The 16,926-nt window shown below is 48.3% G+C and overlaps 1 protein-coding gene across 1 annotated transcript; it reads right to left on the minus strand.

The window, feature by feature from the left end:
- Nucleotides 1-4,124: 4,124 nt before the first annotated feature.
- LOC101275007 (pancreatic trypsin inhibitor-like) lies at nt 4,125-9,039 on the minus strand. The gene is made up of 3 exons (XM_033433815.2): nt 8,857-9,039; nt 5,168-5,359; nt 4,125-4,481 (listed from the first exon to the last, which is right to left on the minus strand). The coding sequence occupies exons 1-3, from the start codon at nt 8,948-8,950 to the stop codon at nt 4,396-4,398; spliced, it is 372 nt and encodes a 123-aa protein (XP_033289706.1). The 5' UTR covers nt 8,951-9,039; the 3' UTR covers nt 4,125-4,395.
- Between the last annotated feature and the right edge of the window lie 7,887 nt (nt 9,040-16,926).

The raw sequence follows: 16,926 nt of genomic DNA on the forward strand, positions 1-16,926 counted from the left end.
TGGATATCTCCGTCTCTGGCCCTGGCTGCCTCCCTACAGCCTTCAGAGAATCCCACCAGGCCCCACTGCTGCCACCAGGGGGCAGGAAGGGCCTTCCTTAAAATGTGCTTCCTAATGGTTGAGGTACTGGTGACTTGAGCCCAAAGAGAACCAGCAGAAGTCCCCAACCCCACCTACATTTTTGAGGAACCAGAGGGTCAAATAAAGGGCAGGATGGGGTGGGCAAGGGACTTGACCTGGATGAGACCTATCACTGAAGCAGGAGGGCTTTAGGTTACCTCTGAGGAAGAAAAGGACCATTTCAGGAAACAGACAGTGACGCCCCTTGGACACTGAGGGACTCCCTGAGGGGCTTATGAAAGGTGGGTGACACTACAAACCAAAGGCTATTTATTCCTTTCTTTAATGCAGTAGGCGGCACATTTACAAAGGAGTCAGGAATCAAGAAAACTAAAAGTCTATGTGCTTTTAGGCAAGTGCTTTGGTCTATGGTATTCAAAACACTTTAGCACCATAACCAACATGGTCCTCACAAATATACAAACCCATGGGACTTCCCTGGTGGCGCAGTGATTAAGACTCTGCCTGCCAATGCAGGGGACACGGGTTTGAACCCTGGTCCGGGAAGATCGCACATGCCACAGAGCCACTAAGCTCATGCGCCATGACTACTGAGCCTGCGCTCTAAACCCCGCGAGCTACAACTACTGAGCCCTGATTTCCAGGAGCTGACCGGCACCACAGTTGGCCTTATGTCTCCTGCTGAACATAAACTATTTTATAGGATGTCAGTATCAGACAAAGTCATTCTGTGCCCATGATGGGTTAAGACAAAAAGTGGGACTTGCCTGGTGGCACAGTGGTTAAGAATCCACCTGCCAATGCAGGGGACACGGGTTCAAGCCCTGGTCTGAGAAGATCCCACATGCCATGGAGCAACAAAGTCTGTGCTCCACAACTACTGAGCCTGCACTCTAGAGCCCGTGAGCCACAGCTACTGAACCCACGCGCCTAGAGCCCGTGCTCGGCAACAAGAGAAGCCACCGCAATGAGAAGCCCGCGCACCACAACGATGAGTAGCCCCTGCTCACCTCAACTAGAGAAAGCCCGCATGCCGCAATGAAGACCCAACACAGCTATAACTAACTAACTAACTAACTAACTAACTAAATAAATAAATAAATGGACACCCTGTAATCGTGGTTGAACACAGACAAAACAAGCTAAGTTAACAAGCCACCAAAATGACCAAGCATCTCCCTCTTCTGCCTCATATGAGTGACTGATGCTGCTTTACCAAATACAGTTCTAAACTCTATCTTGTCCTCTCTTCTTAGAGTTAAGATTAAGATACATAGTCAGAGAACTGCCCCACTTCCTGACAGCATCCATCCAGAGCAGAGCCAGCTTCCTGAAACCTTCCCCAAATCACCCAACCATAGCACATTTCTTTAGGTCTTTTCTAACATCCTCTTAATGAGATGCTAGGTGGTTCCCCAAGGTGTGTGTTCTCCTTGCTGTAGTGAGTAATAAACCCAACTGGTTCAACCAGGAACAGGAGTGTTTCTGGAGGTGTGTGGCTAGAGACGTTGACAGGTAGAATCATTAACCTTATTTTGTAAAAAAGGAAAGAGAAACTCAGAGATTTGGAGAGGTTTTCCCAAGACTATAAGGTCGTAAGTGACAGAACCAGCTCTTTCTATTTTCTCATATTTAAAGACCCTGCTATGTGAGTCTCTATGCATCAGTTTCCTTATCTGTAGTGATGCAGTTAGACACTGTTCTCCAAAGGTCTCTCCAGCTCACGTCTTCCTAGAGGCAGAGGCATGAAAACATTGTCAAAGTGGCTTGGCTTGGGAGAGCTGGGACCTCCTTTTGACTGAGAACCCAGTGGATTCTAAACAAGTCATTCCCACAACGCCTTGCAGCGGGGAAGGTCTAATAATGAACTTGAAGTGGGGTGCATCCTGGGAGATACCTCCATAAGCCTTGGATTCCTGCCCCACCTACATCCTACCCGCTCCTCTCAGCCACCCTCACTTAGGTGTTCATATTTCCACAGTATCTGATTGCCACAGCTCTTGACCTACGGGGAAAAGCAAGACTGGAGGGTGGGGCTTCCCTGGTGGCGCAGTGGTTAAGAACCCACCTGTCAATGCAGGGGACGTGGGTTCGCACCCTGGTCCGGGAAGATCCCACATGCCGCGGAGCGACTAAGCCCGTGCGCCACAACTACTGAGCCTGCGCTCTAGAGCCCATGCTCTGCAACAAGAGAAGCCACCACAATGAGTAGCCCCCGCGCACCGCAAGGAAGAGTAGCCCCCGCTCACCGCAACTAGAGAAAGCCCGCGCGCAGCAACAGAGACCCAACGCGGACAAAAATTAATTAATTAAATAAATTACCAAAAAAAGACTGGAGGGTGACCCGGGAGCTGTGATCCTAGTGACCATCCTCTTATTCTTCCACTAACCTCATCTCCAGCCCAGTGAGGGGGCACCTCAGGAAGGGGCCAACCATCCTAGCAGCATAAATTGTAGGGAGCTCTAAAGAGTCATTCCCTTAACTCTGAGTCCTGAGAATCTGAAAGACGGTGAAAGGGACTTAGCAAATGTTAAGAAACTAAAAGAGACTTGGGTGGTGGTGGAGGGGTACTTCCCTGACGGCCATCTCCCAATGTCTGTAGAACTAACAAAGACAGCAGAATTTGTCTGTAGGTTCTTAGGAGCAGAGTCAGGACCAATGTGGAAACACAGGGCCAGAGAGGAGGGGGACTCTTATAGGTTCAATAGGACGGAAGAGTGTTCTATTCATGAATGCTACCGGCTGGCACCTGCTACCCAAGAGAAAGTGAGCTCCCCCTAGCAGGAGGTAAAAAACACTGAGGCTGGTTGACTAGCTACCTTCTATGAAAATTTAACATTTAATTATTCAGAAGCCTTCTCCAGTGTTTTTCCAAAACCTAATTTCTCTTCCACTGGTACCTCTACACACCCACATGGCTCAGCTCTAATGGGTCTGTTTCTTAGAGATGACAAAAGCGGCTGCCTCACTCCCCTCAGGAGCTGGGACTTAGCAGGAGGGAGCGGAAAACTCAAGCTGTGGAACCAGGGCTCGCATGCAAATACGGTGGTTCCCCCACCCCTCCTAGGGAACTTCTGTTGCCCTACTCTGTACAGGGGGACTCCCAGGTTCATCGTGTTCAGGGTTGGGTGGACTTCGAGGAACAAGTTGGGGTCTCCTCGTGATGCTCAAAGGCTACTTGGAAACCAACACAGACTCCGACCTGGGACATGGACGGATGTAGAATCTCTGTTCTCATCTCTGCCTCTTTGTCTTGCCCCAAAGCTCCTGTTTGCCCTCTTCTCTCTACCTGACAGAATCCAACTCACCCTTCCAAACTCAGCTCAGACATCGCCTCTTCAGGGAAGCTGGCCTTGACTTCTTCAGAGAGGCTGGCCTTGACCTCTTCAGAGAGGCTGGCCTTGACCTCTTCTGGGAGGCTGGCCTTGACCTCTTCAGGGAGGCTGGCCTTAACCTCTTCAGGTGACAGCCAGGGCCTCCACCTTGGCTCCCACAGTAGCCCCAGGAAACTAATCCTCCAGCTAACTGACATCTCCATGCTCCCATTTCCTCCCTCTCAGTATCATTAGGAAAATACAAACAAATAATTTGGGGAAAATGACAAGCACAGAGCCTGGCACATGGCCAGTCTCACAAAAAAGGGTAGTTGTCCTTCTTTAACAGAAGAAGCCCCCTCTCCATACAGATGACCTTGCGGAAGGGTGTTCCTTGGAAAAATGGACAATTGAACCTCATGCTTCTTCTTTTGTCCTTCTAAGAGTCCAGGAGAACAACTTGCCCCCACATTTGACCTGGCCCAAGAAGTAAAGAAAGAAAGCTTTCATGTTGAGGTGTCTCCCAGATATTTTTGTAGCTTGGGGTGTCCATTAAGAGGTAGATGGCATTGCAATAGGTTTTCTTCCAATACTTGGTAGGGCCCAGTCTAAGGGCAGAAAAAGGGGAGGAGTCCACTGCTCTGCAGAATAATGAGAAGGGCCACCATCTCCGTGGACAGCGTTGGATAAGGTTCTTCGGTGAAGAATCAGAGTCCTCGCAAGTTAGCTCCATTAGGAAATTAATTTATTGATTATAAGGATGTAGAATTTTAAACGACAGATAGGAAAATGTTCAACGTCGCGGTGGGGGAAAGGGACTTCTTTAATGGAAAGACCTCTGCCATCACTGTTCTCAGAGCTAGATTCCAGAAATTCCACCAACGATACCCACAAGGAGAGCAGTGATGGTGGGGTGGGGGATGAAGGTGAGGATGCAGTGAGGATGAGGGTTAGGGTTAGGATACTTGCTTCAAATCCCAGGCCCTGCAGTCACTCCAGTCATGAGGAATGTGCTCCTGCATTCCTTCCTTCCTTCCTCAAATATTTATGGACCGTCTCCTTTGTGCCAGGAACCATGCTAAGCGCTAGGGATAAAGGGAAGACTGTCTCTCATGGCGCTTAGAGCCGACTGGATGAGACAGAGCTAAAGCAAGTAGACCCATGGGGGGAGGAAAGAGGCAGCGTTCTGCTGAGGAGGGTGGGGTTGAGAAGGAAGCCGGGGAGGCTGAACTGTTTCAGAAGCAGCCACAGCCCAGCCCTGCGCGGGTCCTCCTTGGACTTCAACATGTTGGGGGAGCACGGTTCACAGGTCCTCTGCAAAAAGAAAGGGACTGGCTGAATGACATCTCTGAAGCCCCAGACTTGGACACGGTACACTCTGTTGGGTCCTAGACCATCCCAGAAATGAGCAACCACAGTGCTCCCAGGACCAGGATGACCAACAAGAAGGAAGTGAGTTTTCCAAGCCTAGGTGGGGAGCTCAGGAGCTCTGCAGACCTGCTCTGCAGGGTGGCTGACTCAGTGTTCCCATCTGAAAAAGGGGAGCATGTGAGGAGGCTCCGATTCTCATGACGGGGCTTCTAGGGTGACCTTCTGCCAAGCTGGCCCGTGGAGGATGTGCTCAGTGTGTGGTTTCACAGGACACTGAGCCACTTCTCCTGGGAGGCAGCGAGGAGGAAAGACACTGTGCAGCTGTGAATGGTGGGTGGCCCCCTGAGCCCCTCCTCTTTCCCCAGCCCTTCCCCTCCCACCCTGCCTGCCCCTGTCTTACTCCAGGGCCTTTCGGCACCACCGCAGGTCCTCATGCAGTCCTCTGACGTCAAGAAGTTGTTTTGCTTGGCGTCACACCCGCCATATTTGAAGGTCTCGCAGAGCCTGGAGGTGGCGTTGTAGAAGTACCTGATAAGGATAGCCTTGCAGAGACCCTTGAAGGGAGGCTCCAGGCAGAAGGCGGGCGGTGGGTCTGCAAGGATGGGAGGGACTCTAGGTCAGTTATGAGGATGGTCATCAAAGCTTGGTCTATAAGGTCAACAACAGCAACACCCTGCTTGTTTGCAATAGAGAATGTTGGGGTGCAGCGGTGTGAAATGTGAAAAGGCCAGTCGAGGGTCTGTGCTCCAACACGTTACTATTAATGTTGTGGTGTGACCACGATATAGTAATCATCTTAAAAAATTATATCTTCTGGGCTTCCCTGGTGGCGCAGTTGTTGAGAGTCCGCCTGCCGATGCAGGGGACACGGGTTCGTGCCCCAGTCCGGGAAGATCCCACATGGCCGCTGAGCCTGAGCGTCCGGAGCCTGTGCTCCGCAACGGGAGAGGCCACGGCAGTGAGAGGCCCGCGTACAGCAAAAAAAAAAAAAAAATTATATCTTCCTCATGAAATATTTATGGATTAATTGCCATAATATCTTCGATTAGTTTTGAAACAGTCTACAAAGAAAAGAGGACCCACATCAATAATATTCTCCACATGCTGATAATTGTTGAAGCTGGATGATGGGTAAATGGGGTTTATAATACTATTCTCTGTACTTAATTGAATGGTTGAAAGTTTCCACTATTAAAAAAAATAATAAGTGTGAAGAGAATCCCCTGGTGGTCCAGTGGTTAGGACTCCATTTTTCCACTGCAGGGAGCCCAGGTTCGATCCCCGGTCAGGGAACTAAGATCCCACAAGCTGAGTGGTGCAGCCAAAAAAGAAAAAAAAAAAAAAAAAGTGTGAAGGAATCACGATGTAACGGAGAAAGGCATGAAAGAAAACACAACGGTGTGTTAGCTTTGGTTACCTCATAGGGACTGGAATAATGGAATATTGAGGGAATATTGATATTGTGACTTATAATAAATATATATTTGTCCTTCATCCCATCTCTGGTAACAGACTCCTAAAACCCCTGGAATTGCCAAAGTGAAGAGAGCTGTAAGTTGTCTTTTGTTATGGGACGGAGGTGACTGACTATTGGGAAGCCCCTAGTAACCCGAGGATGGGCGCTGTTGCCACAGGCGCTAACTGCCTGACCAGAGGGTTGGAACTTACATTCCCACCCTCCTCTATGGCCTCCCCCAGCCCCGCTCAGGGAGGGGAAAGGGGCTGGAGGTTGAACAGTCACCAGAGGCCAATGATTTAATGAATCATGACTAGGTAGCAAAACCTGCATAAAACCCTCAACAGACCAAGGCATTCATGTTATTCAGAAGAATTGGCATCGACCCAGGGAACAACATAGGTACACACTCCACCGTGGCTCACCTGCACCCCTGCAGCAGCCTGCCCATGGGCTTCTGTCTCTGCCCTTTGCCCCCTAGAGGCCACTCTCCACACTGCAGCCGCAGGGACCCTGTTACAACTTGAATCCTATCCCATTGCTCCCATGACCAAGCCCTCATCTCTCTCAGTCAAATTCTGACTCTTATCTTACACGACCTGCCCCATGGCCCCTCTGCCTCATCCCCTTCCGCTCCCCACCCGCCCCCCACTCAGCTCCAGCCACCCTGGTCCCGGCTGCTGCTCAAACACACCAGGCACGTTTTACTGAAGCCTGCTCCAGCACCTGCTTATCACAGAAGGTTTGCCCACCAGTCTGTGGAAAGAGCACAGCCTCCTTTATCCCCATCAGTCTCTTTCTTCAAAATATTCATCACGACCTGGCATATTAGTTTCCCCTTTCTCTGTGATCTGTCTCCCCCTTAGGAGGCAAGTTAGTTTGCTATTTTGTGTACAGCTGTTTCCCCACATCAAGAACTATGCTTGTAAGGACTTGAGAAATATTGTTAATGGAATTGACCTCCCATTTCATGCTCATGCTAAGCGTACGTTCATTGAATAGAATGGATAGCATTGAATTGCTGTTAGTGAAAAGTCTATTTAATGATGAGGCAAGTCTATATAACTGTGAATCTAGCTCTAACATTCTATATTTTGAGAGGATAGTAAAGTGATAGACAGGGGGGCAAGGGGAAGGGCATTGAGTTTTGAGTAATATTGTTCCAGCCTGGAAAAAAAAAACAGCCTTAGGCCCACGAACAAACTCACAGCAGTGCTAGATGTCTTGCCCTCCCTGTAGTTGCCTCAGGCAGAGCAGAAGCTCAGCTGCCCCACACTTTTCTGATGAATTTTAATAATAGAGAAATAATCATTATTTGACACGTAAATATTTTGGGCTGGGAAGGGAAAGATAAGTAGACTACGTCTTCCAGATAAATACATCTTGGGGGAAAATGGACATCATTGGTTATGAAATTCATGATCGGTTGGTTATCCCTTCAGAGAACCTGTGCAACAGGTGTCCCCAGTCAGGTGAGGAAACCACAGACGACTTGCCCCAGCACACACAGCACGTAAGTATTTAGGTCACCATGATACTATCATGTCACAACCACAGTCACCAAATTAAAGGGGAGAGTGACTCCGGGTTTCGTCCCTGAGAGCAAACATGTGGTGTCCCTACTGACACCAACCAATTCTGCAAGGCCAACTGGGCGTCCCACGAGTCAATTCACTTCTGACACTAAAACCGCAGAGCTTGTGCAGATTCAACAATATAAGGGCTCCGTCCCACATTTCAAATGCTCGTCACAAGTCCCGGGGTCACCCATACGTGTGACAAACTTGCTATAAATTCGGAGGTTCCATGACCCCACTTCCCATCTTCAGTAATTCATTAGAACCACCCACAGAACTCAAGGAAGCCCCTTACTTACTGCTCCCAGTTTATTACAAAGGTTGAAGCCCAGGTTGAACGGAGGAGACGCATAGGGCAAAGGGGGGTTGAGGGGTGCAAAGCCTCCATGCCCTCTCAGGACACTCTCCCCTCACATCACCTTGAATGTTCACCACTCTGGATGTTCTCCAAAACCCCAAAGTTTAGGGGTTTTTATTGAGGTTTCAATAGGTCAGCAAATTGATTGAATCATTGGTCACTGACGATTGAACTCAGCCTCAGAACTTACCCTCTCCTCTCCCCAGAAATACTACAGGTTGAAAGTTCTAATTCTCTAATCACCTGATGAGACTTTTTGGAGACCGGCCCCATCCTTAAGTTATCCTGGGTCCCCTTCCTTGACTCATCGCATTACCATACAGAAGACAGTAAATTCCAAGGGTTGCAGGACATCTGGGCCAGGAACCAGGACAAGGATCAAATATGGATCTTTTCATTACACTACATTGAGGTTCAGGGACAGGCAGTGACCAGGAACAGAGAGTCTCAGAGATAGAGTCCCTGGTCTGGTACGGTTTGGTGGGTTCCTTTTTTAAAAAGCTGAAACATAATGATTCCTTTTGAGAGTCATGAAATGTCCCTGGAGTTACAACTGCCCAACTTCCCAGGAGAAATCCAGAGAGGCTGTCAGCACCCACCCCACCCCTGCTCCCCAGCCCCTCCCATGGACTCGCCTCATTCCCACTCCACCCCACCCCCCAGCCCAGCCTGTGGAGGAGAGGTGAGCCGGGACTTACCTCTGGCACGGCTCTTGTGTTCAGCCCCTGGGGTGCAGGCCACCAGGGTGCCCAGGAGGACGAGGAGGGCGATGGAGAGGCAGAGCCGGCTCATGTTCGTGGCCTTGCAAGAGGGCTTCTGAGGAAAGCTGGGGGCTGACAGAGCTTTTCATATCCCAGCTGAGGGGTGGGACAGGCAGTGAGGAGGGGAGTGAGGAAGGGGTGGAGCTGGGCTGGGTCCTGTTTATTGCATAATCTCCCCACCTAACCTGCTTCTGCCTGCTGGGGCCAAATGCCCAGTAAGAGCGCTTCTCAGACTTGACTCTGCCTGTGGGTCTCATGGAAACACAGACTGTGTTTCCACAGGTGGAATTTTGTCCAATATGTTGACTCAGGGAGCGTCCCAGCACCTAGAGCAGTGCATGGCAGGTGATGGACGGTCAGTGGGTGGATGAGAGCAAATCAAAGGACAGATAAGTGAACGGGAGTGTGTTAGCTCAGGTCCTCCTTTTCAGCCTCCTGCTGATGTCATCACATCTGGGCATCAAAGCCTTTCACCCCCCACCCCAAATTCACTAACCTCAGAAGACAGGTGTGGCACAGGACACCTTCCTGCAACCATTGCCACAGCTTCTCAGCTGGATGGAACGTGCTCTTTACCTGGCACTGGTCCAAGCAGAAGCTGGGGGGTGGGGGGGAGGCAATGTTCTCCTGGGAGACAAACCCTGATTTTCTGGGTAGAAAAAAGAGTAAGGGGCGTGGGCAGAGGGGAAGCAGGGAAATGAACACGTCTCCACAGCATGACCACTTACCACCCCTCACCTGGTTACACCAACAGGAGAGCTGCCTGCCTGAGCAGACCTCAGGGGCTGGAGTGATCTGCGGGAGGCTGGAAAGATCGCCTGCAACATCTCCCGTTCTCGGGTCTCTCCACCTGTGGTTTTGGGGTCGGAGGATGTCAATTTGCATCCCAGCTCTCCCTTTCCCTAACTTTGTGACCTGTGGCCAGAAATCTCCCACAGCCCTGTGTCGTCAGGTGTCATCTGAGATCCATGCTGCCCACGTCGTGGGGTTGCTATGGAAGCAGTGGAGTCAACAGACATATATTCCTTCTCCCTGCAAAGTCAGTCCTTGTAATAAGAATAATAGGGATTTCCCTGGGCGCAGTGGTTAAGAATCCGCCTGCCAATGCAGAGGACACGGATACGAGCCCTGGTCCGGACTCGAACATGCCACGGAGCAACTAAGCTCGTGCACCACAACTATTGAGCCTGCGTGCTGCAACTACTGAAGCCTGCACGCCTAGAGCCCATGCTCTGTAACAAGAGAAGCCACCGCAATGAGAAGCCTGCATGCAGCAACGAAGACACAACACAGCTGAAAATTAATTATTTTTTAAAAAAATAATTATAATAATGAGTAATGACAGCAGTAAACACTTAGCTCTTTCCATGTGCCAGGCATTACCCTAAGCATTTAACTCATCTAATCCTCACGATAATCCTAAAAGAGGGTGAGGAAATCTTAATATTTCCTAACAATACAGAGGAGAAAATTGAGGCAACAGGAAATCTGTAATTTGCCCAAGGTCATGCTGGGTAGGAACAGGACCTGAACCCAGGAAACCGGCTTCAGAGTCTGCGGACCATGCACTCGGCTGCTTTGTAAGGTATAAAGTGCAGGCACGTGTGAAGGCTTACATACCCTCCCCTCTTCACTTGTCCCATCTATTCACTCCCAATTACAACCATGTACAGCAAGGCCCCCCCATACACACTCACTCATCCACACACAGACAAGCATCCTCCCACTAACACACACACACACACACTAACACTGCCGAGATGTGCTGATTACAATTCCCTCTGTGTACATCTTTTATCTCCTTTAACGATCACATCAAATCTCTCCTCTCTAGGGTATATTTCTACCTTACCACCTATCACAGAGGAGAAAAAATGCAGCACAGAGAGGTGAAGGCATCACCAAACTGCTGATCAGCAGTAAAAACAAGACCACAGCCCAGCCTTGTAGGCAATCACTCACACACACACACACACACACACACACACACCCTGTGCTCCACTTCCAGAGTCAAGGAGAAGGGAGCTGGGCTCAATGCCCAGAAGCCCCAGGAGCAAGCCCAACCAAGTGTCAAACGGGCACACAGCTGGGTGATGAGCTGCAGAGGGCGGGACGGGTTTGTGGCTGGCCCTTGAAGTGGGGCAGTTTTGTGGCACAGAGTCTTCCGCCTGTGGGCTCTAGTCTAACTCTGGGGATTTAACGTCAGAAGGGAATCGACTTGGGGGATGCCCAGTGGGTGTCGGAGAGTTGCTTGGTGTTGGTAGAGATACCATGGATTTGGTGTCTGGGGGAGAAAAACCCAGACCCACTCATTGCTGGGCTTTGGTGGCTGAGATGCGGCTTCGGGACAGGGGAGTAATGAGTGTGGGGCAGTGCATCCAGAAACGATTACCCATTATCTGCATTTTAACAATTCCCTGCAGATGTCAGGTGCTTCACTGACTGGATTTTGACAGAATAGTATTTTGACTTGAACTTACCACTCACCACGAAGTGACAAGAGGCCACTCACGTATCTGCAGTTTCCCCATGTAGACAGGTGACACCTGCCACGCAGGTTCTAGGAAGGGATTACCCATCGTCACATAAAGAGTTTTTTCACATTCCACGGCCGATGCTATCCATTTCCAGCATGATGTCTTAGTCTGGGGAGTTCACTGGTGGCACAGTGGTTATGAATCTGCCTGCCAGGGTCCGAGGATGGCACAGGGCCACCCACACCTTACCCGCGTCGAAACAGGCCTGGCTCTACCCGAAGGCCCTGTCTGGGTCAGACCCTGAAGCCACCCTTGGCCTGCCACCTGTGAAGCAAAAGCCACCTGACCCTGAGGAAAACAAGGATGACTGCACCTCTGACTTGGCCCCAGACGAGGAGGTAGGAGGGGCTGGCACGCCCGTGATCATGGAGATTTTCAGCCTGGGTGGAACCCGCCTCCGGGACACAGCAGTATGTTTGCCAAGGACAGGCAATCGGAAAGGGAAGATGGATGTAAAGAGTGGGAGACCGAGGACACACTGGCACCCACGAGTACAAGCTGGAGACCATGCGGATGGCCCAGAACCCATGTCAGCCTCTCACCACCCCTAACTTCGATGATGGGGGTTTCCTGCAGAAGAAGCTGGTGCCCTTCATCACAGAGTTAAATACGCATCTGGGCCAGGAATTAGAGAAGCCGAAGGAAGATCCTGGGGAAGGTGAAGCAGCTGCAGGCCTGACTGCTGCCCCACACCAACGAGGTGAGCCAGCAGACAAATGACATATGTGAACTGCAACAGTGCCTCGTGCCACATCGCCAACCTTCCGAGTGCACTGCTGCTTCACTGCTGCCCTCCAGTTATCACGCAAAATGTCTCTTGTGGCCCATCCTAACCGGAAGCGTACGAGGAAGGGAGTACTGGGAAACGTAGCCTAGTCAAGGTGACACGTTACAAAGCCACCCTGCCATGAATCAGCTCCCAAGGGTCTCACTACTCACCTGAGGATAACGTGATAAAGCTACATTGCTGAAAATGCAAAGCTGAAGGCCATGGATTTCATGGTGACCCCAGCAAGTACGGAAATTCTGTCAAGCCCACACAGAAAACACTTGCCAGTCTCGGCTCTTTATGTGTCATTCAAGTAGTGAGAACCTGGCCCATGGTAGGCACCGTACTTAATGCTGGGATTCAGGAATGAAAAAGATATAGTCCATGCCGTTCTATTAAATACATCAGTATGTATTTAAAAACAGTGAATGGATTTCCAACTTTATTGTGGAATTTAATGGTGAAAATACAGAATTCAGGAAACTATTGGGAGGACAGCCCTTGCATGAACCTTGCTGAGGCACAAGAGGCATTGGAAAATATATAAATAGTTTCTATCTCTATGCTGTTCTATTTTAAAATTATGTTTAAACGAAAAAGAAAAAGAATCTGCCTGCCAATGCAGGCAACATAGGTTTGAGTCCTGGTCTGGGAAGATCCCACATGCCGTGGAGCAACTAAGCCCGTGCACCACAACTACTGAGCCTCTGCTCTAGAGCCCACGAGCCACAACTACTGAGCCCACATGCCACAACTACTGAAGCCCGCATGCCTAGAACCTGTGCTCTGCAACAAGAGAAGCCACCGCAATGAGAAGCCTGCGCACCGTAACAAAGAATAACCCCCACTCGCCGCAACTAGAGAAAGCCCACATGCAGCAATGCAGCCAAAAATAAATTAATTAATTAAAAAATAAAAAATAGAGAGGGCAGACAGCAGAAGCAAGATGAACAGTTCTACAGCATGTGGAACAAAAACCACATTCACAGAAAGACAGACAAAATGAAAAGGCAGAGGACTATGTACCAGATGAAGGAACAAGATAAAATCCCAGAAAAACAACTAAAGGAAGTGGACATAGGCAACCTTCCAGAAAAAGAATTCAGAATAATGATAGTGAAGATGACCCAGGACCTTGGAAAAAAAATGGAGGCAAAGATCAAGAAGATGCAAGAAATGTTTAACAAAGACCTAGAAGTTCAAACAAAATGAACAATACAATAACTGAAATGAAAACTACACTAGAAGGAATCAATAGCAGAATAACTGAGGCAGAAGAACGGATAAGTGACCTGGAAGACAGAATGGTGGAATTCACTGCCATGGAATAGAATAAAGAAAAAAGAATGAAAAAAAATGAAGACAGCCTAAGAGACCTCTGGGACAACATTAAACACACCAACATTAACATTATAGGGGTGCCAGGAGGAGAAGAGAGAGAGAAAGGACCTGAGAAAATATTTGAAGAGATTATAGTTGAAAACTTCCCTAACATGGGAAAGGAAATAGCCACCCAAGTCCAGGAAGCACAGAGAGTCCCAGGCAGGATAAACCCAAGGAGAAACATGCCAAGGCACACAGTAATCAAACTGACAAAAATTAAAGACAAAGAAAAATTATTAAAAGCAACAAGGGAAAAATGACAACATACAGGGGAACTCCCATAAGGTTAACAGCTGATTTCTCAGCAGAAATTCTGCAAGCCAGAAGGGAGTGGCATGACATATTTAAAGTGTGAAAGGGAAGAACCTACAACCAAGATTACTCTACCTGGCAAGGATCTCATTCAGATTCCATGGAGAACTCAAAAGCTTTACAAACAAGAAAAAGCTAAGAGAATTCAAAAAAAAAAAAAAAAAAAAAAGCTAAGAGAATTCAGCACCACCAAACCAGCTCTACAACAAATGCTAAAGGAACTTTTCTAACTTTCCTAAGTGGGAAACACAAAAGAAGAAAAGGACCTACAAAAACAAACCAAAAATGATTAAGAAAATGGTCATAGGAACATACATATCGATAATTACCTTAAATGTGAATGGATTAAATGCTCCAACCAAAAGACACAGGCTCGCTGAGTGGATACAAAAACAAGACCCAGATATATGCTGTCTACAAGAGACCCACTTCAGACCTAGGGACACATACAGACTGAAAGTGAGGGGATGGAAAAAGATATTCCATGCAAATGGAAATCAAGAGAAAGCTGGAGTAGCAATACTCATATCAGGTAAAATAGACTTTATTTTTTGGATAATATTGTTCTAGCTTTTTTTTTTTAACATCTTTATTGGAGTATAATTGCTTTACAATGTTGTGTTAGTTTCTGCTGTATAACAAAGTGAATCCGCTATACATATATATATATCCCCATATCCCCTCCCTCTTGTGTCTCCCTCCCACCCTCCCTGTCTCACCCCTCTAGGTGGTCACAGAGCACCGAGCTGATCTCCTGGTGTTATGCAGCTGCTTCCCACTAGCTATCTATTTTACATTTGGTAGTGTATATATGTCCATGCCACTCTCTCACTTCGTCCCAGCTTACACTTCCCCCTCCCCGTGTCCTCAAGTCCATTCTCTATGCCTGCGTCTTTATTCCTGTCCTGACCCTAGGTTCTTCAGAACATAAAATAGACTTTAAAATAAAGAATGTTACAAGAGACAAGGAAGTACACTACATAATGATCAAGGGATCAATCCAAGAAGATATACCAATTATAAATATATATGCACCCAACATACGAGCACCTCAATACATATGGCAAATGCTAACAGCTATAAAAGAGGAAATCGACAGTAACACAATAATAGTGGGGGACTTTAACACCTCACTTACACCAATGGACAGATCATGCAGACAGAAAATTCATAAGGAAACACGTGCTTTAAATGATACAATAGACCAGATAGATTTAATTGATAGTTATAGGACATTCCATCCGAAAACAGCAGATGACACTTTCTTCTCAAGTGGACACAGAACATTCTCCAGGATAGATCACATCTTGGGTCACAAATGAAGCCTCGGTGAATTTAAGAAAATTGAAATCATATCAAGCATCTTTTCCAACTGCAACGCTATGACATTAGAAATAAATTACAGGGGAAAAAACGTAAAAAACAAAAAATTTTTTAAAAATTGTTTTAATTTAAAAAGAAAAGTGCTAAATTCCTTAACTTGGGATATCTGGTTTTCTTTCATATACAATAATCTTTTGACATTCAGACTACCTGCCCTTTGTTGGAAAACTTCCTTCTATATATGCTGGCTTCCCGCTCACCTCCTCAGAGCAGTTCTCTCACGGTTACTTGAGATGCTGCCTCCCGGGCTTGAAGTTCTAAAAATTTCCTCCAACTCTCAACTTTTAGGTTGCACACTTTTTTTCAGTCGACAATGGACTAGCCTCATTTCTCCCCCAGCCTGTGGAGGAGAGGTGAGCCGGGACTTACCTCTGGCACGGCTCTTGTGTTTACCGCCCGGGGTGCCAGCCACCAGGGTAACCAGGAGCATGAGAAGCGGGTCAGAGAGGCAGAGCCGGCTCATGTTTGTGGCCTTGCAGGAGGGCTGACAGAGCTTTTCATATCCCAGCTGAGGGGTGGGATCAGGTAATGAGGAGGGGAGTGAGGAAGGGGTGGAGCTGGGGTAAGTGCTGTTCATGCTTTACCTCCCACGTAATCAGGCTTCCTGCCTCTGCCTGCTGAGGCCAAATGCCCAGTAACAGCACTTCTCAGACTTGACTCTGCCTGTGGGTCTTGTGGAAGTAAATACGCATTCTGATTCCCCAGGTCTGGGTGACGCCTGAGAAGCTGCATTCCTAACAGGCTCACCATCACAGGTGTGTCCCCAGCCCCAGTTTCCCCTCCTATAAGATGGTCCACAATTTGATAGCAAGCCTGGAGGAGACTCACCGGGGTGGAGGAGAAGGGTAGCAGGTGCAGAGAAAAGCTGCCTTTCCCACGCACCTTGGAAAGTAGAGCAGAGAAGCCAAGGTCGGGAAGAGCTGAATCTCAGGAAGCCCCGCGTTCTCTCCCACTAACATGTGCCTCTTCCTAATTCTCTGCCTTCACCTTAATTCATTGCAATGATCACACACTGGTGGCCTGTGACAAGTACAAGTCACTGGACTTCTTTTGCAGAAACAAACGTGAGTCTCCTTCCATTCCCCGAGGATGAGATGATTGATTAGATCCCCATCCCCTTCTCCTTCACTCAGGATGGCATATAAGCCTCAACTGCCTGTCTCTGGGTCCCATGTCTTTGGGGATGCTCTACCTATGAAATTTGGTTTTCTCCTGTTCATCTGTCTTATGTCTAGTTTGTCTTACCAAACAAGACAAGGAACCTAGAAGGGAAGCAAAGAAAGGTTTCCTCCCCAACAACAGTAGGAGGACCTGGGTTTGGCAAATTACTTAGTGTTCCTGGGCCTTGGCGCCCTCACCTGTAAAACGGGATTGTTTATAAAATCAACCCCATTTCTTTGGGATGCTGTGAACGCACTTGAGACTAATGAATAGAGAATGCTCAGCTCTGTGCCCCTGGGGGGTAAATACTCAAAGACTCAGGGCTCCTCTCGTGATCATCAACATGACACCCAACTCCCAGTAGGAACGTCTGGATCTGATCTCAGGCCTGTGTTGAAATAAATATCTAGACCCGAGATGTCTGGGGTGCCATGTCAGCACGTTGAAACTTAATTCTGTGTT

Source organism: Orcinus orca, chromosome 16 (genome assembly GCF_937001465.1).
Source record: "Orcinus orca chromosome 16, mOrcOrc1.1, whole genome shotgun sequence".
Classification (NCBI taxonomy): domain Eukaryota; kingdom Metazoa; phylum Chordata; class Mammalia; order Artiodactyla; family Delphinidae; genus Orcinus; species Orcinus orca.